At 35.5% G+C, this 24,934-nt stretch overlaps 1 protein-coding gene across 6 annotated transcripts in view; it reads right to left on the reverse strand.

Annotated features, from left to right (window-relative positions):
* Window positions 1-9,920: 9,920 nt before the first annotated feature.
* LOC128864317 (cytohesin-1) overlaps window positions 9,921-24,934 on the reverse strand; it is a 114,653-nt gene continuing 99,639 nt past the window's right edge. For all 6 annotated transcript variants that reach the window (XM_054103925.1, XM_054103927.1, XM_054103926.1 and 3 more), the window contains 6 exons: window positions 17,476-17,574; window positions 17,134-17,408; window positions 13,767-13,972; window positions 11,726-11,837; window positions 11,560-11,661; window positions 9,921-11,495 (listed from right to left, as the gene is read on the reverse strand). In XM_054103925.1, coding sequence (XP_053959900.1) covers window positions 11,343-11,495; window positions 11,560-11,661; window positions 11,726-11,837; window positions 13,767-13,972; window positions 17,134-17,408; window positions 17,476-17,574 — 947 coding nt within the window. In that variant the 3' untranslated portion in view covers window positions 9,921-11,342. The remainder of the gene's footprint in view (window positions 11,496-11,559; window positions 11,662-11,725; window positions 11,838-13,766; window positions 13,973-17,133; window positions 17,409-17,475; window positions 17,575-24,934) is intronic.

The following is a 24,934-nucleotide window of genomic DNA, read 5'->3' on the forward strand; positions in this document are numbered from 1 at the left end:
CAATGTCCTTACTTTTGGATCATTCCCATCGCTTTTAGACGCTTGCAAACGGTTGATTTATCAACGCCCAATGATTCAGCAAGCTCTTCTTGGGTTTGGCACGAGTCCTCGTTTACCAATTCCCCCAATTCCGCGTCCTCGAACTTTTTGGGCTGGCCAAGACGCTCCTTGTCTTCGGTGTGAAAATCACCACTTTTGAATCGTCGAAACCAGTACTCACATGTTGAAATCGACGGAGTATGGTCTGGGTAGGCCTCCTGCAGCAATTCACGGGCTTGGGCTGTATTTTTTTTCAAATTGAAGCAGAAAAGCAAAGCTTCCCGCAAATTGCGTTTCGACGGCACGAAAGTTGACATACTCGGAGCACGAAAACACTGCGTTGTTTATACTTCAGCGAAATGACAGATACTGATAAACAAAGCCTAGGGATGAGGCTTTGTCATGAATATATATTCAGTATTGCCAACGCGATAAAGTGATAAATAGCGTCATCTGTCTGTCACCTTTAAAACTAATTCAACCTCCCAATAATTTTGCATAGATATTTTTTTGGAATTTTTTTGTTTTGTTATTATTGACATCAAATAGCATACAAAAACAATTTTATTTTGACATATTTTAACATATTTTTTTATAGTAGTGTGGCACCAAAGTAAGCGTCTTAAAAACAAGATAGGTGGCTTGTCAACAGGGTTTTGGATCTTTAGGATATCTGATGAGGGATGATGATGACGAACATAATGAAAGCGAAAAAAAAGTTTATCAATAACCGACGAATACCATCCAACAGCTATTGAATACACCTGATATGGCTCCTCGCGATTTTTTCTGGTTGATCGAGTCAAAAAACCAATACGGGGAGTGAGTGAACATTTTAATAGCCTTAGGAAGTAATGAGAAAATAGAAGACGGCTCTGATGGCTATACCGAAAATAGAATTCCAAAAATGTTAATGCGCTGGATCAAACGCTGGCATAAGTGCGTTGCAGTTGAGAGGGAGTACTTTGAAGGGATAATATCACTTTTGAGGAATAATCTTGTATTTTGAATTTTCTGAATATCGTCCCCTTAGTATAACAATAGCATATGTGCTCATAGGCTATTATTTTTTTTTTGAATTTTTGGATTCTCCATCGTCGATTTTATATGTGGTTAAAATTTTGTCAAATTCTAGTTCCACAAAGTGGGTCAAAACGTCAGTCAAAAAATAATAAATATTTATAGACATAACGAGATTTGAGTGAGAGCTACTTTCGACAAAAAGTTTGAAATTCATTTTCTCAAAACATCAAAAAATGTATAGGCTATTTTAATACTAAGGGGACGATATATTCCGGCCATTTTTTTATCAATATCGCATCTCCAAAAAAAGATATCTAGAGAGAGCTTGCTACCGGAGCTAAGAAAGGAAGAGAAGCGTATTATCAGAAGGAAAACACGAGTGGCCGAAATACGTGAGTGCGATGAGCTTGAGATGCTGACTAATAGGAATAACGCCCAAAAATTCTACCAAAAAGTTCAGCGGCTTACAGAAGGTTTCAAGACCGGGGCGTTTTTCTATAAAAACAAACACGGAGATGTGATGACTGACGTACAGAGGGTGCTTGAATTATAGGGGGGGCACTTCTCAATACGCCAAGCCTTGGGAAATACCCGTGCAGGGAGAATCGACACACACCATCTTTTCGTCGACTTCAAAGCTGCATTCGACAGTACGAAAAGGAGTTACCTGCATTCCGCGATGTCTGAATTCTGTATCCCCGCAAAACCAATACTTCTATACAAAATGATGTTGCTCAATAATAACAGCGACGTCAGAACAGGGAAGGACCTCTCCAAGCAGTTTGGTACCAAACGAGGTTTCAGACAGGGTGACTCGTTGTCGTGTGACTTCTTTAACCTGATGTTGGAGAGCATCGTACGAGCCGCAGAACTTAATCGCTCAGGCACAAAGGGCATGGCGAGGATCGTTGGATCGAAGTCCATGTCTACTCTGTTGTCCAATGCCGGACAGGGGCCGTACCAATTCCCATTGTGTTTCAGCCCGCATATGGCCTTCAAGGCCTCTCTTTGGATGAAAAGCTTAGGCAGAATGAGTTCATCAAGTTTCCTCCTTCTGGTGAAGAGGACAATGCAAGCCCAATACAGGACCGCTTGGGACTGGGGTTCACTAATTAAATTTTATATAAACTTAAATCCAAAATTCGACATCGAAACCATTTGATATTCGGAATGAAACAAAAAAAAAACGCAATCGGATACAATTTTCATTTGAAATGCACTTTTATTTTTATATTTATCATATTTCCTTCTATATATTACACATTTAATTTGTATATTTTCTTTATATTTTAATTATATATAATACAATTCACGACAAAAGCGGATACAAAACGAATACTCACTAGTCTATAATCTACATATGCCTACGTACAAATCCTATCTGGTGTATAATACAAACACGTTTGTCTTAATATTTGTGTAAGTCTGGGCCTATGCGCCTATGTACGAGTGTACCAAAGGAAAAAGTAGCATAAATTTGTATGATTAAATATGTACATACATACATACAACGCACACTTTGTCACACACATTTAAGGAAAAGCAAAAGTAAGTAGTTGAAAATACTCTTAAAAGGCCAAATTTCCCAATGAATTTCCAACAGACACACCAAAGAAAATTATGCCATATAAACTAGCCTAATTTACATAGTAATATTGCAATCATTGAAAATTTGTATAAGTATGTAGTTCGTTTTTCTATTAAATAGATAATTAATTTATTAAAAATTAGTTACACGCGCAGTCACAGTAAATTAAGCAAATGTCAAAACACATTGAAGGATATCTGAGCTGTGTGTTTTTTTTTTACTTTCTTTCTTGTATTTTGTAAGCAATTTTACAGTTATAGCATAAGGAGCATAAGGAAATATGTATAAGTAGTATATTGATTAATTCGTTGTGTATGCAGTTGTGTGTGAGGTATGAAATAAATTTGATTCTCGAGATTTCAAGCTGACATTTTCAAGCAGAAGCTAACTTAAAGAGCGTAACTCTCAAATGTAGGCAAAAGTGACACTTCACTGGCAGGTTAAATTTGAACTGGTGAATTTTGTTAATTAGAATTGACTACCTTTTTGATAATTTTCATGCATTCAATTAGAATTCAGTCTAAAGAAAGTTTATTATTTCAAAACTTTTTTGAAACTGATGTGAAAGCTTTAAAAAAAAAAAACAAAAAAAAACTGTCTCATGCGGTAGATACATACTCTCGATTCAGCAAATAAATTTATACACCAAGGGAAGTCACATAAAATGTTAGGTAGGTGAAATGGTTGAAGTACCAGTCCAGCACTCGCCAAGTCCGGCACTAAAGTGCCCTTTCGATAGAATATTAGGTAACAAAAAAAAGAAAAAAAAGGAAAAAGATGTAAAAAAAAAATTGTAACTGACCGAAAAGTTTTAACACAGTGCGCGTCTACATAAGTGAAGGTGACCAAAAGTGACCGTCAATAAAGTAAACTTTTTGGACAGGAAAAATGAAATTGTAATAAAGTTTATTTTGTGTATAAGTGCTAGGGCGGACGGCTCAAGAAAATTATCGAGAAACATTTTGCAAAAAAAAACAAAACAAAGGTAACTACAGGGTGGCGCACGAATCGTGCTACAAAAACAAAACGTAATAACTTTTTTTCTGTGTGAGTAATCGGCTTTTTTTTTTATTGTGCAGATTAGTATTTAGATTTACAAAAAATGGAGGCTTGGGATACCGAAAAGAGGATTTGGATAGTGCAGCGGTACCATGCTTTGCAGTCCATCATTTCCGTCCAAAGGGAATTTAGGCGGGAGTTTGGCGGCACTCCCCCGAGCAGATGGACCATTATGAGGCTGGTGAACATGTTTGCTGAATCTGGAAGCATCGCACGCAGACCGTACCATCGAGATCCCCATGTTCGGGTCGAAGCCACAATCGCGGCTGTAGCATCGTCAATTCAGGCAAATCCAAGAGTTTCGACTCGTAACTTGTCGGCGCAAATTGGAGTTAGCAGACGGCCATTGCAGCGGATAGTTCGTGATGACTTAAACTTGTTTCCGTACAAAGTTCAAATCACAAGCAAATTAAACCCTCTGGATTTGCCTATTCGCCTGGAATTTTGCCAAAAAATTATTGAAATGGCCGAAGAAGACAACAACTTCATAAATTGCTTGTTTATGTCTGATGAGGCCCATTTTGATCTAAACGGCAATGTAAACAAGCAAAATTGCCGTATATGGAGTCAATCAAATCCGCAAATACTCCATGAGATGGAACTGCACCCAGAACGAGTCACAGTGTGGTGCGCAGTTTCATCAAGGTGCATTATCGGGCCATACTTCTTCGAAGAAAACGATGTAACAGCGACTGTAAATGGGGACCGTTATTTAAACATGTTGAAGGAGTTTTTTTATCCAGAACTGCGGCGAAGACGTATCCCTTTTAACAGCATTTGGTTCCAGCAAGATGGAGCAACTGCACATATAGCCAGACCGGTTATGGAGGAGCTCCAACGAAAATTTAGAAATAATTTGATATCCAGAAATTCCATTTTCCGCTGGCCCCCAAGGTCACCTGACCTCACTGCACCAGATTTTTTTTTATGGGGTTATCTCAAACAACAGGTGTATAAAGCAAAACCAAGTAATTTGACTGAATTGAAGCAGTCCATCACAACAATAATTGAGGCGATCCCGACTTCAACCCTTCAGTGCGCAATGAACAATTTTCTCATGAGGTGTCGCATATGCGTGAATGAGCATGGAGGTCATTTACGTTCTATTATTTTCAAAACTAATTAGTTACATAAAATAAAATTGAATTATCTATACAATAAAAAAACAAAAAGTTAAATACATTGATTAGAAAAAAAGTGATTACGTTTTGTTTTTGTAGCACGATTCGTGCGCCACCCTGTATAATGGCTAGGGCGGACAGCTCAAAAAAATTATCCAGAAACATTTTGCAAAAAACAACAAATAACCAAACACCAAAAAACAAAAAAATGGCTACTGTGGACCGCTCAGCTCAAGACAATTACCGGAAAACATTTTGCCAAAAAAAACATAAAAAAAAATTTTAGAGCAAAAAAAAAAAAAAAATTAAGCAAAAAAAAATTTTAAAATAATAGAGAAAAACAATAAAAAAAGAAAACAAAAAAAAACAAAAAAAAAACAAAAAAAAACCTAAAACAAAAAAAACAAAAAACAAAGCAAAAACAAAAAAAGAAACCAAAAACAAAAAAAGAAACCAAAAACAAAAAAAGAAACCAAAAACAAAAAAAAAAAAGCAAAAAACAAGTACAATGGCTAGTGTGGACCGCTCAAGAAAATTACCGGAAAAGATTTTGCTAAAAAAAAATAAATGAAAAACAAAAATTAATAAAGAAAAATTAAAGCAAAAAAGAAAATTATAGCAAAAAACAACTATTAAAAAATAATAAACAAAAAAAATTAAAAACAAAAAATCAAAAAAAAAAAATTAAAAAAATAAATAATAAAAAAAAATAAACTAACAGAAAAAAAACAGAAAAAAATGGCAAAATTATCAAGTTAATATTGTGTTTGGAATTGTAATCTCGAAGAAGTTTTGAAATTTGATATTTGACAGTCTAATGGAAACGAGCAATACTTTCACTTTTTCTTTGAGAACGAAGGCAAATACAAATATTTCTGTGCAAAACCTGGGTTCCTTGTGCTTTGCCACTAGAAAGCAAAAAAAAACCCCAAAAAACCAAAACAAAAATTTTTTTTTTCAGAATTATTAAATAAATGTTTGAAATTTTGAAATTACAGCGCCGAAAAATATTTAGAAATTTGATATTTGGCAGTCTCATAGAAGAACCAGCAGCACCCTTACTTTTTCTTTGAGAACTAATAAAAATAAATAATTGGCTCATATACTTCTGTTAGGTGTTTGGTTGAGCTCCAGCTCCACCTCCTATTTGTGGCGTTTGCTTCGATGTTCTTCTACATATCAAGGGGGACCAGTAGTTTTAAGCTAGCTCCGAAGGGCAAACGTTTTTTTATGAGAAGCTTTTTCATGGCAGAAATACACTCGAGAGTTTGCCATTGACTGCCATAGGGCGACCGGTATTAGAAGAAAAAACTTTTCCTATCATTTCGCTCTTGCATGCACGAAGATTCGAGCCTACGCACTCCCGAGTGATAATCACGCACCAACTGGTTTGGCTACCGAGACCGCCCAGAAACGAATACAAAGAAATTTGAGAGCGAATGCAAATACAAATATTTCTGTGCAAAACCTGGGCTCCCTTGTGATTTGCAAAAAAAAAAAAAAAAAAAAAAAATAACAAATTGTAGGAATAAATACAGCAAAGCGTTAAGAACTGCAATATTGCGTACTGTATAGAGGAATTCGATGCAACAAATTTTTCTTGAGCGTTTTTTCAATGTAGTTTTCGGGTTTCTTGAGATCTGCATGCGGGTCTTAATCGTGAAATTTCTCAGTTTCATCTTCTGCCTACAATTGAATGTGTTTCTTGTACTGCATCAACATTTTTGTTAAAGTTAAGGTATAGTTGATAAGGCATAGCTGAAGTAAAAAACTTCAGCTATAAACTTGAAAAATCATTCTGCTCGACTTCTTAGTCCGTTCGATATGCGTATGTCCAATAACAGTAATGCCATCCTATGGCAAGGAAAAGCAGTTATACAAACAAATTCGAAGAGTAAATTTGAGTACCGCAGTTTTTTTAAAAATGAATAAGTGTGAAATTGTTGTTGTGTTCTTCTCCAGTAAACTATAATAAAACTTGACGAGGAATATTTTTCTATGGGCACATTTAATGAGTTAAAAATATAAATTCTCAAGATAAGGGTTACGAGCCAAGGAGGAGACAATTGTGGTTGAAGGCACTAAAAAGGTCGCTATTGCAGTAGTTACAGCCCTTGATTGCGGAAAAGTGGCGTAATTTCAACACGTTCAACCGGCTGCCATGGGAATGCTTTAGGTTAGGTTAGGTTAGGTTTTAGCGGCTGTTCACTATGGGACACACTCAGGCTCAAAGCCCTTTGTGATACCACGTAGAGAACTTGTCCTTATCTCTCCTAAAGCAGTGTGAACTTTTCAAAAATTTTAGAAAATCCTTGATTTAAACAGTACTGAAATTATCCAACTCATTAAAAAATTGTCTACCGTAAACGGTGAATCTATGTTTGCATAGAGGATGACAATGATACTGATAGATATATATATATATCATTGCAAGAAAGGACAAAGATTGCCGAAATTTAAGTAATATAATGAGTGGCTTTGATTATTTTTTTTTTTTTTTTTTTTTTGAGGATGTAAGTAAAAGTTTCTATGGGGCTTTTTTTTCGAAGGCTAGGATAAATCATTTTTCTGATGTTATAAAAATATTATGAAATATCCAAGAGGTGTATTAGGTTTAAGAGGAAGAGGAAAGAAAATTTAATTTAATTAAATTAATTAAGAAATAAATAAATATTTAAACTCAGGCACCTTAATCCTTATGATATTCAAATAATATTCAAAAAAAGAACTTTATTACAGTTTTATATTTCACTAGGCCTAGGCAAAAGAGTATATCCTCATTACGATCACGTTTTTGGAACCACAAAAAGTAATTACAATTATTTATTATTTTTTGGGCTAAATTAAAACCTGTCACTGTTTTGTAGTCATTGACATTTTTAGACGCTTTGCTGATGGATTCACAACTCAGTTTTTGTGAATGGCGTATCTGTAGACTTTAGACAAAAACAAAAATTTTAATTTTAAACATAATTTTGAATTTTAAATTTTTAATTTAATTTTTTATATAAATTTAATTTTAACTTTTTAATTTTAAATCATTTTTTTATTTGAATAAAATTTTTAATTTTGAATCTTAAACTTTTAATTTAGTTTTTTAGTTAAATTTAATTTTAAATCAATTTGTTATTTAGACCAAATTTTTAATTTTAAATTTAAATTTTAAACCTTTTTAACTTTTAAGCATTAAACATTTCCGGATTCTAATGAGTTATTTCTATTATTAATCATACTTAACATTTGCTTAATTAGCGTTTACCTCTAAAAACGGTGCATAAAAATATAAAATTTTTTGTGAAAATCAGGTGTAATCGACGTAAAAGCAGAAAAGAAAAATTTTAATAGGCAAAATTTATTTATTATATATTTTTTTAAAAGCAAAATTCAAATCAGCTGGCTTGTCAAAAGTCCACAGATATTTGAGTATTATTTTACAATAAATATTAAACTTGCATGCGATTTTTTTTATTAAATAAATATACGCCTTCACGCTTTGACCCTTTGTTTTTGGGCTCCAAAGAAATATTATTTAAGAACTAAGCATTAATAAGACGTTTGGAACTAGGGACTTCTGATAATACAACTTAAATTGACTTCACCTTTTCCAGAGGCAGACAGTCAGGCAGGTAGAAGTGGCAGTCGGTCTCTAAACGCACTCACTTAGACCGTTGCCGAAACATTTTCCACAAATCAATCAATAAATTGTTGGTTTTTAGTTAACACTTTCAGGCTCTCCAAAAAGGTTGCGAATATTGAGAAAATTAGGCTCAATCCAAATTCCTGAGTTCAATGAGGGACTTGGGTCTGAATGACGTGCTGTGATAAGCAGAGCGCACAAAAACCATGAGGTCGTATGAAAACTTCGAAATAAGCTAAACTAATTCATATACATAATTAGCGCTTACACACCTTTTTATGTGTTTGACCGAGCTCCTCCTCCTATTTGTGGCGTGAGTCTTGATGTTGTTTCACAAATGCGGTGACCTACAGGTTTAAGCCGACTCTGAATGGTAGATATTTTTATGAGTAGCTTTTTCATGCCACAAATACATTCGGAGGTTTGTCATTGCCTGCCGAGGGGCGACTGCTATTGGAAAAAACTTTTTCTTCATTTTGGTGTTTCACGGAGATTCGAACCTACGTTCTCTCTGAATTCCGAATAGTAGTCACGCACTAACCCTTCGGTTACGGTCACTAATCTATCATAGTTTAATATAAAATGTTTAATACGCAAGAAAATTTTGCATATTTTCGTGATCTACTCTGCTTTTTCCTGCAAAAACTGCCGAATCCTTTCGCGGACAATAATTTTTGGTATGACGTTTCGGTCTTGCTACATCTTCGGATGTACTGAGTCAAAACATGTTCGAGTTTGCCTAAAGTAACTGTAACTTCTTTTCGGTAATATATAGATTTGGCAACAATAAAAACCGATACAAATATTAGGAAACCGCAAAATAATATCGAATTGGCTGCGGACGTAGCAGGTTTGGGCTTGTTCGAGTTTCAATAACAACCGCAGTGTTGCATGATTTGTGAAAGTATTACGTTCGATGTAAAATTCTGGCAACATTGTTAAAAGCATCACGTTCGAAGCGTCGAAAATTCGGCAAATGTTGCGCGCGAATACAAATAAATCGGCATCAACAATTTTTTGTTTGCTTCGGCAACAGAAAAGTATCAGTTGAGCAATTGCAACTGTGTTGCAAATTGTCATCAGTGCAGCAGTATTGCCGCTTTTATTGCGTGCCTCGAACAAGCCCCTTGGCTTAGTTGTTGCAACAACTCATGACGGGGAATGCCGTCCTGCCCCTATGTTTCTACACAAATTTGACAACATTAGCCGGTTTGTTTGCGAAGGGGTTAGAGTTAAGTCGAATAAGTAAATTTTTGTTTATGTTTTGTCAAAGGCCCCGAATAATGTCACTATGCGAAAGCATGTATGTTTTCAAGTTTCAAGCTTCAAGCTTTCTTCTCGCATGTCAGCTCTTATTCTTATCTTAATAATACCTCGGTGTACACAACTGCTTATATATTTTAAGTATTTTACTTGCTTTAATATCATTGCTTGGAAGAACTTTCTTTGACTGGATTACGTGTTTTTGTGTTCTGTGTTTTTTGTTTTTTTGTGTTCTGTTTTTTTTTTGTGTTTTTTTTTTACCTTTTATCATCTCTTAATTAAACATATTTCTAAAGATAGACTATTCGAGCCCTTTTAAGGAAATGTTTTCTTTTTAATATACCATATATATATACAGACACACACACGCACACGCGCGTGCTACATTTGCCATGCGTGCGTGCAGGTGTCTAACTAGATTTATTGCTGAGCATTTCGTTTTTTTTTTGTTTTTTTTTTTTCAGTTTGTTTTCACAAAACATGCTTACATGTGAATTAGAGAAAAACAAACTAAGCAGGCATATTTATACAATTACAAATTACAATTCTTTCATTTACATACAATAAAATTAAATAAATTACATTTAAGTCCAGCTTTCGCACGATATGTTTGCAGTAGAACATTTTCATTGCAAGCTGTTTTTGTTTATTTTGTTTTTTTTTTTTTTGATTTTTTCATACAAACATAATTTTATATTAATATTAATTTGCCTAGTTTTAGAATTTACTTAATTTTTTTTTGTTTTTGTTTTTTTTTTAATCAATTGGAGTAACAAAAAAAAAACAATTGTTTAATACAATACAAAATTTAAGCATAAGTTATAAATTATATCACAACAATAAAGACAACTGCGTTTTGTGCGCGCGATCAAGCAGATTTTTTCCATAATTCTCATAGGACATTAAAACATACATATAACTGATCGACAAGCTCAATAAACTCTTTTTACCTTATTAATTACACTTCTGTTTTTGTTTTTTTTTTTCACATTACACTACAGCTGGTTTCAAGTGAGACATACATACATGTGTGTGTATAAGTATTTTTAATTGTTTAGAAAGTTAAAACTCGCGTCACAACAGCCTTTTCTTTACATTTTTTCCCCCACCCCTTCCCCTTTTGCCTAACCACTGCTGCAGCCTGCATGCAAACCTGCGCTTCTGCGCTAACGGTTTTCATCGAAGAATCCTACACATTCGCAGCTCCTAATTGAGCACATTACAACAACGTATACGGCGGCCTCATATCAAAAACCAGTCTTTTGTTTGCCATAAACCATCATTACATTGATCAAAAACACAAAAATGTCTTCTTCATAATCCCATACTCCCATCTCATCCCCCTCCCCTCTCTCTCTCTCTTAGTATGCATGAGCGCAAATTTGCTTACAACTGCTTATGTGCATTTTTCTTCGAGTGCAGCAGCAGCTCTACGGCGCTTGCAGCAAACGCGACGACGGCGACAGCGGCGGCGACGTTGGCGTTGGCGATGACGGCTTTGGCGGCGTTGGCGGCAGGATAGACACTGTTTCTTCTCCTCGCTCTTTCGGTGGCGAGGCGCACTGAGATCCATCATTTGGATTGTCAACATTGCTATGCCCACCGCACAATACTAACTTTTGCTAAGTGCTTTCTTCTTTCTTTGTACTAATATATCGTAAAATGGATTATGACTAATGGACTGCGTCAGGCGTTTAATCCACTCTTGTTGATCCTCTTCGGTTGCCGCAGACATTCGATAAACCGTATGTTTACCTTCCACAACCTGCAAGTAAGCGCATCCATGTAGCTGTGTGATAACTGCGTAATATTTAACTTCAAAGACTTACCTTTCCCTCGGAGTCAGTCTTACATGCTTTGATAATATCAGCGCCACCGGTAGCAAACAGTTCAAAACAATGTGGTTTGCTGCGATCGTGTATCTCACGTACCTGTAAAGATGGTGATTAAATTAATGTGATTTTCTGGAGCTATGGTGGCTTTACTAATACTTACACATATATTTTCCAGTGGTATAATCCCTCGTGGCTCTTTATCCGTGGTGTACTCGAAGTAGTACAGACAATTGTCGTTCAATATGAACCAGCGTCGCTTCCAGGATTTGTAACTGTAAATTTGAGACAATTTGTAACTGTAAAATTTCTATCAACTGCTATTCTCATCTTATTTAGATATCCTTATGAGTTATTCTTATGTGCAATAGGCCATGTGAAACTTACATATAGTCGTTACAATATTGGCAAAGTTTTTCATACTAAATTAATTTTTTCTTGTGAAACTTAAATATAGTCGTTGAAAAATACTTTAGGGATTGGATATTTGTTGCATTTTCTTAAAAATATTGTGTGAAAATTTGAAGTGAATTCGTCAAATACTTTTTGAGTTATTCAACAATTAACAAAGAGCGCTCGGACGCTCGATAGCAAAATTTTAAATGCGTGTTTCTCAAAGCTATGTTTTTTGAACTGGTGATCACTGTAACTGAAAAACCGCTTGGTAGATTTCAATAAATGCTTTTGAAAAACATAAACAACTCGTGCTTGATCGAAGTATTTTCTTTTTCAAAATTGTTTTTTTTTTAGTTAGTCAATTAGTTGCCGGTTTTTTTCTCGAAAATCAGAAAAATATTTCCTGAGGCCGTCATATTGTTAATTTTGAAAAAAAAAACTTCGACCAGGCACAAGATTATCGATTAGTAAAACTAATTTTTCTTGTCCGATTGATTTTGATGAGCCTCCAAGGGCATGTGATGATCACCGATCACGGACTTCTGGAGAAACGGGCTCCACGCAAACAGCGATAACTTTTACAATTATTAATTTTGTTGTTTAATTTTGCTAAAGTCAAGTCGTGTAACAATAGTCTATTCGACTCTCGGGCAAATCTTTTTCAAACCAAGAGACATACTAGTCAATTTTTTTTGTTTTTAATCAAACGACAGTCGTCAAAGAGGCTGTGGTGATAATAGACTTCCTTCCGACTTCATTTCCACGACAGTCGATTCTACGTAACCGAAACGACCCGGATTTATATCCGGCCAAGGACTGTCACTTCAGCAGCATTCCTCGTATATGCATGGGGAATGTTTACGCTGCTACAACAACAACAACAACCATAGGCTTCCTAGTATTTATTTTTTCAAGCAATGGTATATATGATTTGCGGGTTAATCTTTTCCAAGCCAAACGATAGTTTTTTCGATGCGATTATTTTTTTCGAACTGAACGAAGGCCTATTTGAAGTTATAGAAATTTCTTTACCGACTAAAACGATTAGCCATTATATTCCCAAGTACTAATATATTTTTATCAAATGATAGTTCGATTCCATTATTTCTTTCGAACATAGCGACGGTATACATATTTCACTCTATAGAAATATTTTTCCAATTTAAACGAAGTCATTTGACTGCCGAGTAAATCTTTCCCGAATCAGCCTACTTCACTCGCTAGTAATATTTTCCAGAATGAATGGATAATTTATTAGACTCTTTAATATTTTTCTTTATCAAACAGGTCCGTTCGACACTCGAATAAATTTTTTTCGCCGCAAACCGTAGAATACACATACAAATATTTCCTCCTCTAATAATTTTGTATGTAACAATGGTTTATTTGACTCTTTGAGCTTCTAAGAAACTCGAATCTACGAGTTTGCTGAAACGACTTGATTTTATATCCAGCTAAGAGCTCGCACTCCAGTAGCATTCCCTTTGGCAACAGTGGCAATGAGGAGGATGTCTTCATTCCCATAGTAGCCGGTTCTACGTTACCGGAATGACTCGGTTTTTCACCGACCAAGGGCTGCCGCCTTAGTAAACTAGCCCTGTCTAGTGTACCGCACCTTCTGGAGGATGACTTATTACTATACCTCGACATACTAGCTTTTACAACAAGGACATTTTTTTAATATTTTTTTTTTTTACAATTTAAGACTGCAAAGGATACCATTAGTAATTGTCTACAGCAATTTGACAACTTTGGCAGCACAAGTAAGACCTTACATTTTTTATTAAAACAATAAATAAATAACTTACCGTCCACCCTGCTTCCATAACCAGCCCTCTTTGTCCGGGTTGAAGAATGTATGCATTAAATCATTACCATCGTCTTGTGGTATTTTAAACGGTTCCGTTCGTATTGATTCGTAAAGGGATTCCAGCAGGCCGCGAGGTAGATCACCGCCGTTGTTAATGCCACGATTCATTGAAATGAACTGTTCAACGGTGGGCTTGTCTTTTACCTGGAATCAAGAATTGCGTATTATATTTATTATAAAATTAATACGTAAATATTTTAAGAAATAAACCAAATACGCCAGGGCAATCAAATTGACTTTCCAAATTAAACGGCGCGGGTGCATTGATTCGAAAAAATAGTTTTTATTTTTTTAAGTTGATTCCACTGTTTCATTTTTGAAATGGTTTCAGAATATTTTGTTAAACACTAAAAGTGATTTTGGCAATTTTTTTAATATCTCATTCCGATAAGTATATTTAGTTGCATTAAATTTTATTTTATTTTATTTTATTTAAATGAAATTTCTGCAGTAGACACAAAGGAGACCAGGCTTTGTCGCACAAAACAAAAATATTTACAAGTGGTACAAATAATTCCAAATAAGCAGAGGTGGGTCTGGGTTAGAATCGGCCAAATGAATCAGCTAATTAACTAAACGTCAAGGAAATCAAAACTGTCGTTCTTAATCATTAATGTGGACAAGAGGTCTACAGACCACGTTGATCTCATGCCGAAGAAGACTGAAAATCCTGCGTATGTTAATTTCGATAGTATTTTTTGGTACCACATAACAAATATGAAATATTTCAACAACAAATCATTCCATTCAATACCTTTTTATGGTCATTGTAGGCTTCTTTTAACGATTTTACAAGGAATTACTATCAATGCATTCTCGTAGATGCTGTGAGGCCCCATATCCTCGCTGGTGGTATAAAAAAATAAACTCACTATAAGAGACCTTGTCATATGGATACATTCCAGCAATTTGAAAAGGTGGTTTGAGCATCAGACGCACTATTTAATTGGGTTAAAAAAACGCACTAAATTCATTTGTAAAGGAGTGCCTCATTAACATCAGCAAAGAGGTTATGTTTGCCTTTACTGTGAAAGGCATTACAACCAAAATAAGAAAACGAGGATCTACGCATATGACCACGAAAATATATTCTACAAGGTGAAGTCCAAAATAAACCAGACTGCTGTCATAAAAATGTTTTTGATGGCGCCATCTTTTTAATGAGTTAATGCGTTGGAAGTTACATCCTTAGCTGCCTTCCAGTGAAAGCTTTGTGACATTCGGTTCAGTCCACGCGAAGTTATTGCGTCTAAAGTGTCAGTATGTTTGTGTCATCGGTATAAAAATGAGTTTCGAACAAAAAGCTGATATCAAATTTTGTTTTAAAATGGGTAAAACGTTTACCGAAACATTTGAAATGATGAAAAAAGTTTATGGCGATGATTGCCTATTTCGTGCCAGAGTTCATGTGTGGTTTACACGTTACAGTGATGGCTGTGAGGATATAAATGACAATGAACATACGGGCCGCCAAAAATCAGTAATCACCGAAAACTCCATCGAAATTGCTCGTCAATTTATCAAAAATTAATTAATTTGAATGAAAAAATCGTTGAAATTCATGGAATCGGAGTTGAATATCTCCAAAACATGGATTTATTGCATTTTAACTGATCATTTGGGCTTACGAAAGCTCTGTGCGCGTTTCATTCCGCACAAGTTAACTGAGGACCAAAAATTGCTCAGAATTCAACATTCGAAAGTCCTCATTAAAGAGGCGAGAAAAGACGGGAACTTCCTTTACTTCTTTACAACAATGTAACTGGTGAAAAAACGTGGTGTTTCCAACATGAACCTGAAACTAAGCGTCAAAGTGCCGAATGGAAGGCCCCAGACGAGCCACCACCCAAAAAATTGCGACGATGCTCATTTGTTTTTATGATTCCAAGGAAATTGCCCACAAGAAGTTCATGCCAACGGGGAAAACCGTCAATGCAATTTTCTATCTTGGCGTTTTGAAGCGTTTGTTGCATCGCATTCGTCGCTTTCGCCCTGAACACCGTGAAGGGGGAAGCTGGCATGATAATGCGCCATCTCATCGATCCACTCTTCTGACTGATTTTTTGACTAGAAATCGCATTTTAAGCATCAGTCACTCACCGTATTCGCCTGATATGGCTCGCTGTGACTTCTACCAATTCGAAAAATCGCATTTGCCCGTGAAAGAAAAACGTTTTACGTCCGTAGAGGCCATACAAAAGGCTTGTACCAACTTCCTGAAGGGCATTCCGGTCAATTACCTGAAACACACTTTCGAAAAGCTTTTAGATCGCGCAGTGTATCGAGGCCAGAGGGAACTATTTTGAATAAATAAACTGGTACTTTTCAGAACACAACTCCTGTCGTTTCTTTTTTAGCGCAGTCTTTTTTATTTTGGACTTTACCTTGAAATTTAACGAATATCGTAAAGGTCAACAAAACCCGCGCTGGTTTCAACTAGTAGCGCCGCTGGGTATAAAATGACGAGGTTATTCACCTGTTCGTGTAGTGAAAAATTATACTCGCATATCTACAAACCACACTTTTAAATAATTTTAATTGGGCACATTTGCTGCATATGCATAAATTTCTTATCCAAGTGAAACAGATGCGAAAGCGCAACAATCAACGCCTCACTTACAGCCACAATAAATAAAATGTGTAAAAGCTTTTCAAATCGTTCTTGACCTATTTTTAGAATTAAGTAATTACTCAAAACAAATGAGATCATCAGACATCTAACAACCAGCAGCCAACAACCAAATGTATAACGACGACGCATTCACACAGAGGATAGTAAAAACGAATAGTGAAATATTTAAAAGAGGTGATCGTGGGTGGTAATCACTGCCAGCATAGCACAACTCTGTCGGATGTTACTGGTTTTACAAAACAAAAAAGATAAATTATTTAAATATACTAAGCCTGTAATTGAGAGCGGCGGCCACCTGCTAAACGAAATGAATGCTTGCCAAATACCATGAAAATGCAGCAAAAGTTGCTATGCGAAAATTGCAAAAAATTTACCGCATTGCTTTGGCGGCTCGCCCGTCAAACCCTGAACTATAAATAAAGATTTCGACACGCGCAGAATGTGATCGGAAGCATGCACAATAGTGCATATTCATTGAACTGTTAAGTACTTTTAGTTTTGCTGCATTTTGCATAGAGCAGCATATTTTCGTCGTTTATTTTTCCCCTCCCGTTAATTCAGTTTAATTGATTTCCGCTGGCAATAGTGCAGCAGCAATTTGTGAATGTAAACGCTACTCGTTCGTTGCAGTAATACCCTCCCTACCCTCCACCTCCGTCGTTACACTACTCACCGACGGGTTGTGCAGCGATGTATTAAGCATAATGATGGCGAAACTTAGCACGTAACACGTATCGGTGTTAGTGAATATATCCGGATTTAGTTGGCAGTAGCGCTGCGCGAAACATTCCATCATGCGATCAATTTTCTGCGCCTCTCCCGGAAGCCGAAACGACCACAGGAATTGTCTTAAAGCTTGCACCAATATTAGGTTCGTAAAGTCGTGTAACGCCACAAATGCCTTGAGCACATCCTCATTGAAGTCATTCTTCTCGCCCAAGTAATCACCTGAAATTGCGAATTGGAAATGATAATTTTCTCATTTCATTTGTTCAAAGTATTTGATTTTACTCACCGATTGCAGTTTTGTTGAGGCCCTCGCCTTTGTATAGAAAATGCGCAACATCTTGGGGGTCGTGTCGAAGCAGGCGGTTTTCCACTAAATATTCAATACCTGAAGAAGAAATAAAATGGGAATTTTTTAATAAAATTAATGGATCAAATGTGGAAGGAATTGTATACATATAAGGATCTAGGCAAGAATGATAGAAAGAAGATTGCGCCCATCAGATAGTACGTGATGTCACGTTTTTCCGAGTTGTGCAGTATTGCCAACCATTTGCTCTTCGCAATAAATTTAGTGCTTTTTTATACCGAAAATGCGAAAATTTTGAAGTTTCGTGTTTTTTTTTTTTTTTTTTTTTAATTAAAAGCTACCGAAACTTTAAATACAAAAAAAAACTGTATTATTATACAAAAGAAGGTTAAAAAAGGTCACTCCGAGAAGATTTTAGTGCTAATCAAAATTAGTTGGTTCTTATAAAATTTGATATTTTGAAAGTGTGAATTTAATTTTTTGCTTCTTTTAAGGTTATGCAAGAATATTAAATGTCCCTCTCTCAACTCTTCTTAAGATTGAAAACCTTTTTACACATTTTAAAAGGCGTTTGAATTTACTGAATGCGGATTAAAACCACAGAGGTGTAATCGTTTCTTCCGGTCATCAATCCTTAGTGGGATATAGGGCATCAAGAGGTGTATTCATTGCAAAAATAAGCCACAAAATACCAGAAAAAACTAAAGAAACCATACTGAAATTTTTACACAAAGAGTACCTTATCTAGTTACATAACCTCAAATATAGCAAATAAGTCGTTCCCTTAACAAAAAAGTCTGTTAAGCAAAACAAAAAACTCATAGATTAAATTGAACATAAACATAACACATATATTAAAAAAAACGCACATTTTGAATACAATTTGTCACACATACAAAGTTCTTTAAGTAATTCAATAAAAATTTGGGATTTTATTTTCTTGAAATGGGCATTTTAGTGCGGTTTTTTATCCAAAGCTTGGCAACACTGCAGTAGCGAGAGATAGATTTGACTGCCGAAAGCAGAAGAACACCAACAACACCTGCAAACGCGGGCAATGCCACCAGATGGTAAAAAAAGAAAAGCTAAATAAAACTGAGTGAATTATTTAATTAATTAATAAAAAATTTATATTTTATAAAACTATAAACATTACATTTTAATTAGAACAGGCTAGAAAAATGTCATGAAGAAAGAACTAAAACTCCGAGACTAAATAACAAAAAAAAAATGCTAAATCAAGTAACGAAAATGGTAATCTGGCCATACTGGAGCTAAAATTAGGTAACTCGTTGTCAAATTCGCTGAGAGCAAAGTAACGGGACCACGATAGGTGCCATCTCATTATTCTTTCCATCATGAGATTTAGGTATATAAGACCGCGAAAAAAATATGTTCCTTGTTTTTTTTTTCTCTTTTCAAAGTTCATCTTTTTTTTATATGTGCCAAAAAACAAAAAACAAAAACTTGAGAAATTTGACAAGTTTTCTCAAAATATCGACAGTTTTGACTATTTTGACTAGTTTCCTTTTTTTTTCTTTTTGATGTTCATTTGTTTTTTTATGAAAGTGTAGCTCATTGTCCATCTAAAAAAATTTAATCCAATTTCCCACGACAGTCGGTTCTACATTACCGGAGCGACTCTGATTTACTTAATTAATATATAACCGGTCAAGGACTCTATACATGTATGGGAAATGTTTATGCTATTACAACAACAATAACGACAGTCAGTACTACGCATGGTGAAAGATTTTTAGAGATGTGCTATTTCGCAGGCAAATTTGACAGAATCAGCTGATAGGCGGACGTAATTGGGATATGTTTACAAAAAACACTGAGATTGTGTTGATGATATACGAAAAAAATCAACCAATGACACTTCGTTGCCATCTGAACAACGACTGATTGGACGAGTGTGTGAACACATGTGAAATTATTGTGCAGAAATCAGCTGCCGAATCCCCAAGTGACGTGGCAGGAAAAGATCCTCTCCCATTTTTTTTTTTTCACCAATTGCCGAATTGATTTGACAACCACTGTTCAAACAACACAACACCACGTACTGGGGTATACCTACAACAATCAGAGTAATTTTCGATACAACGGATGTTATCTGGCGAACTATAAAGACAATTGCACAAAATAGAGTCTTGAATGATAGAGATCCAAAAAAGTAGAGCTACCAACAACAAAAAAAGGTATTTCGTGCAAACTATTTACACACATCAGTAAGAACTTGAAATTAAGTTGTGTTGTGTATTGCAAGTGAATTCTGCAACACAGCATCAATTACGATCTTGATATGCATGCATAAATATGTTAGGGTGTGTCTGCCATGCCATGCCATGCCATTAGGCTCAATAATAAAAATAACATTGTTACGTATGTATAAGCAATACGGGCGCTTACATATATACATATGTATACTCGTATTTAGTTCTGTAGAGAAAACTGAACCAAAAAATGTGAAGAATCATACTTCTAGAAAAACTGGCACTCTGACTCATAATGAGCTCTGAAATTGAAAACCCTCTCTCTGAAAACCATGATTCCCACGCTCTATCCGCGATCTATTAGATCGACATATCCAGAGGAGGACGATCAATAAGTTTAGCGATCCCCCGACAGTCGATTTCTCATTACCGGAACTACCTATCTTTAAATCCAGCTATGGACTTTCAATTCTGCAGCGTCCCCAGAAATTTATGGAGGATTTTTTATGATTTTACAAAAACCACCAACCAATAAACGGCAGATATGCGCATCATATAACGTATATTGTCAATTTCCTATGCTCACCCTTCTGTGATGGACCCTCTGTTAATCCTTAGTACTTCTTTAATAGATTGGGTAACTAACGCCGGTGTAGTAAATGGAGCGGGAGGCAAACGAGAAAGGAACTTCTCAACGTCTGTTCATCAGGTTGGATGCCATTGAGAGTGGATATCTCTCATCTAGCTATAAAAATATGTTTAAACGGGAAATACTGCTTGTCCTAATACGTATCCCACTGACACATACGGGGTTACGCAAGGCTGGTACGCTTACCATTAGACAACAATACCCAAGAAATGGAAGATAGCAAGATGACGTTTTTTGGTTTCTCATTAGGAACATGGAATGTGAGATCTTTATCAGAAGCCTACAAGCTTGAACAAACATGCAAAGAGAAGGATAGATACAAGCTGGGCATACTCGGCTTAGCTGAAACTCGTGGGATTGGTCAAGGAGAAGTACTTGCATGAACAGGGCACAGCTTCTTGTACAGCGGTAATCCCCAATTCAGATGAAATGGCGTTGGAATCCTTATATCCCCACACATCTCAGCATCTATCTTGGAATATAAATCAATTTTAGACCGCCTAAAAATTCCGTCCTATGCTCCAATTAAGAGAGCTGCATTTTCTAAATTTATGCAGGCATTTTTGAATTTTTACTGTTTGTATACCTTTAAGATATTCCAAGGAATAAATAAAAAAAAAATATAGCAATCGATAACTCGATGAATGCAGAGATGTCGCCAACATCAAACCGCTAATCGGCTCTCAGCGAATTTGAAGGAATCAGCTGATTTGCTGACGTAATAAGTAAGATTACTGCGGTTTGTTTGAATGTTCAATGAAGTTCATATACAAAAAAATCAACACAGCCAATTCCCATTCTCTCTTAAGCTCTTTCCATCCTAACGAGAGAACACTACCAACATCCCGACATACTTCTAAAATTTTAAAGGTAGAAGTAATATTTGAGCATATTGAAGCGGTGCGCCGTTTATAGAGAACAGGCTCTAGCAACAGTATCAAGAATCCAGTGACTTCAAACTCTATGCTCAGTTAATTGCAGGCACCCAAGTAATCCACAATAACTCCATCCAATGGACGAAGATGCTCACATAACTTCATATATTATATCTGTGCTGCATATTTCCAAAATCTTAAAGCCAACGATTATTTGAGTATATTCTTTCATTTTAACAGCTGAATGAGAACTTAAGCCTCGCGCACCAAAATCAAGCAGCAATTCAGACATCTAGACGCTCTGGCATGAGCGGCTATAGTTAAGCATCCGGCGAAATTTCGCCTGCTGAGCTAAGATTAGACAACATGCGTGATTTAAGGCGCCAATCACATACGCCGCCCAAAGACTTGGTTCTAAATTCATACTAAGTTAACTGAAACGGAAAAACGAGCTGTTTCCCCAACTCCTTAAACTAAATAAATATTCAATCGGAACCAGGTCTATTAGCATAATGCAAAATTGCTCAACTGCTTCGATGGTTCACTGACCCTATCACGTCTACACTACCATCTAAAAACTTCAGCAATTACTAGTGGTTCATCATTTTTCCAACAGGGTATCATACATGATACACATTTCCCCCAGCGCGAATGATGAAAAAAAAAAAAAAATGGCAAAAATACGAAAACTTCGACTCGATACGAAGGTGGAACAATTGTGGAATTGTTGAAATTGTATGCAAGCTGGCAAAAGGCAATCAAATGCAGAATTAAATTTACATACAAACAGGCAGCACAAGACCACAAATCCAATCCAACTTTTGGAAGCAGACAACAAAGTAAACAAACAGAGAGATTAGCGGCCATTAAAGTATCTACATAAATACTTGCACAAAGCAACAAACATACCAAGGCACGCACACTCGTCGGTGAAGTGGGACTATTGGCTGGCGGGGCGATGTATGTGCCAGTACAGAAATTGTACGTAAATGAATGAGCAGACATGCCGACAACCAGTCAAGCATTTGAGGCAATTAAATCAGTGACGAAAGCGCCGTTGAATGTTTACGTTGGTGCTGTTGCGTCCCCGAATCCCTTGCCTACCATTGCCACAACCACTCATTCACCGCGCATGCATGCCAGTGATGGATAGCTGACGTTGGTTATTACGATAATAATAGTTGGTGACGATTTCGCAATCATGTAAAAGAACAACCGTAGCAATCATTTTTGCAGCTTATGTTGTTTTGCTTTTCTTTGTTATTTGCCAATTGTTGCTATGTTGATAAGTGCTTGTTTCGACGATTAAGTGGCGTTGAAAAATAGGTGTGTCATCATATTTCCTACTTTTATTTGAGCAGAACAAAGTGACAGCTGTGCTGTTTCTAGGGAAATCCCATATGTGGATTAATGCTAGTGGAGAGATTATCGGGATAGACAGGGTACACTGAAGGCAATATTATCCAAAATAATAAAATTAAAAATTGTTGAGCAATGTATGAATAGTTAAGAATGAGCGGATCAGGAGTAGCTCACAAGTACAACTAAAAGAGCGAGGTCTTTCAACTCAACTTTTGATAAGCTTTTTCAATCAAGTTGTTATGATCTAGTAAATGTTAAATTATATAAATTCATAATGGTCAAGAATGATTGCATTCATCTAATTGGAGAAGGCATAGATAAGAGTTTTTAGAGAAATCACCACCGGGGATGTTATTGCACGGATTTTGAGATATATATACAAAAACTCTATAACAAGGGTTGTCAGGAAGAAAAAGTGGAATCGTTTCGCCACATAATAAATCGATATTCAGGGCTGTAAATTTAGTGACTTTTAAATGTATGATTTTTCACTAGCCGAAGGCAAATAATGGGAGTATTTATCGTAAATTGTATCAGCGATGTTATGGAATTTTTGCCCATTTCATATTTTTGTGATTGAGAAATCCGCATTTTTATTGGTGAATATCTTGACCAGCTTATTTTTAAGAACATCCTTCCAAACCACCGGTTAGGTGATTAATATGAGCGAGCGTAGATGGAACCATATTCACTTACTTCCATTTTCTGCGGAACATCGTAAAGTTATACTGTAGAAGTAGATTGAAAGGCATCTCCAAGCGAAAGTCAAACGGGGCAGGGCATGTAAAACTTATTTCAAAGAATCTAAGAGATCATCTGGTAAGCTGGGTCTTACCAATTTTGTTTTTGAATAACATTTTTACTAAATAACAAAAAAGTGATGGGGAAATCTTTATTCTGAATTCTTTAATTTGAAAATTGTAATTTCAAAGTGGCGCAAAATTATTCAGCCAATTTTGTTTTCGAGTAAAATTGTTTCTAAATGAAAAGAAAATGATGGACATTTATATTTTGACCTTGACGCGCTCCTTGACGCTTATCTGTTTGTACAGTGCAATTATCTATTTCACAATTGTCAAATATGATTGACGTATGACGCTAATTGCAAAATTGATTAGATTGAATGGATTGAGTGATTAAACTTTCGCCATCTTGTACAAATAATATAATAGTTATTTTGAAAAATCTATTATATTACACAAACAATGGTAACATAGAGTACCTAATTTATCAGCGATTCAAGAGTAATCACAAGAAAAACTTTAGTTTAGGAATAAGTTTCCAAAAAACCGAGTTGCAAACTGGTGTGAAAATCCCTAGTCGTGAACTAGTTTCAAAATAACTAGACACCAACTGGTTTCAAAATAACTAGTTGTAAGCTAGTAACTGGCGTAAAATTATGTTTTTATAACAAATTCTAAGATAATGAAGCGACAAAAAATAACATAATCACAACTTTATATAGAAAATAAGTTTTGTAATTAGTTTCCAAACAAAAAAAAATCGAGTTACAGACTGTTTAGGCAATACCTAGTCTTGAACTAGTTTCAAAATAACTACACACCAACTGGTTTCAAAAGGCCTTGCTGCAAGCTAGTAACTAGTTTAAATTTCTGTTTTTACAACCAATTCTAGGCCAGGGAAGCGACCAAAAATAACGTTATCACAACTTAGAAAATAAGTTAAAGAATTAGTATCCAAAAAAAATCTAGTTACAAACTGGGTTCGTAATAACTAGTCGCGGCCTAGTTTCAAAATAACTAGACTCCACTGGTTTCAAAATACTTAGTTGCAAGCTACTCACTGGTTTAAAATTCCGTTTTTACAACAAATTCTAGGCTACTAAAGCAACAACAAATAACGTAATCACAACTTAGAAAATAAGTTCTAAAAAACAAGTTTCGTAATTAGTTTCCAATAAAACCTAGTTACGAACTGGTTTAATAATAACTAGTCGCGAAGTAGTTTCAAAATAACTATACACCAACTGGTTTAAAAATAACTAGTTGCAAACTAGTAACTGTTTTTGTAACAAATTCTAGGCTAGTAAAGCGACAACAAATAACGTAATCACAATTTTATTATAGAAAATAAGTTTAGGAATTAGTTTTCCAAAAACCCTAATTACAAATTGTCTCGAAATAGCTAGACTTTAAATGAGTTTCGAAATAACTAGACACCAACTGGTTTCAAAACCACTAAATGCAAGCTATTAACTAAATAGTTTAAAATTCCAGTTTTTACGACTAATTCTAGGCTACTAAGGCGACAAAAGAAGTGACGTGAAAAACGAAACTGATACCTATATAAAACCTAGTTTAAAATTACTCTTTTGT

The sequence above is a fragment of the Anastrepha ludens genome, chromosome 5 (assembly GCF_028408465.1).
Source record: "Anastrepha ludens isolate Willacy chromosome 5, idAnaLude1.1, whole genome shotgun sequence".
NCBI lineage: Eukaryota > Metazoa > Arthropoda > Insecta > Diptera > Tephritidae > Anastrepha > Anastrepha ludens.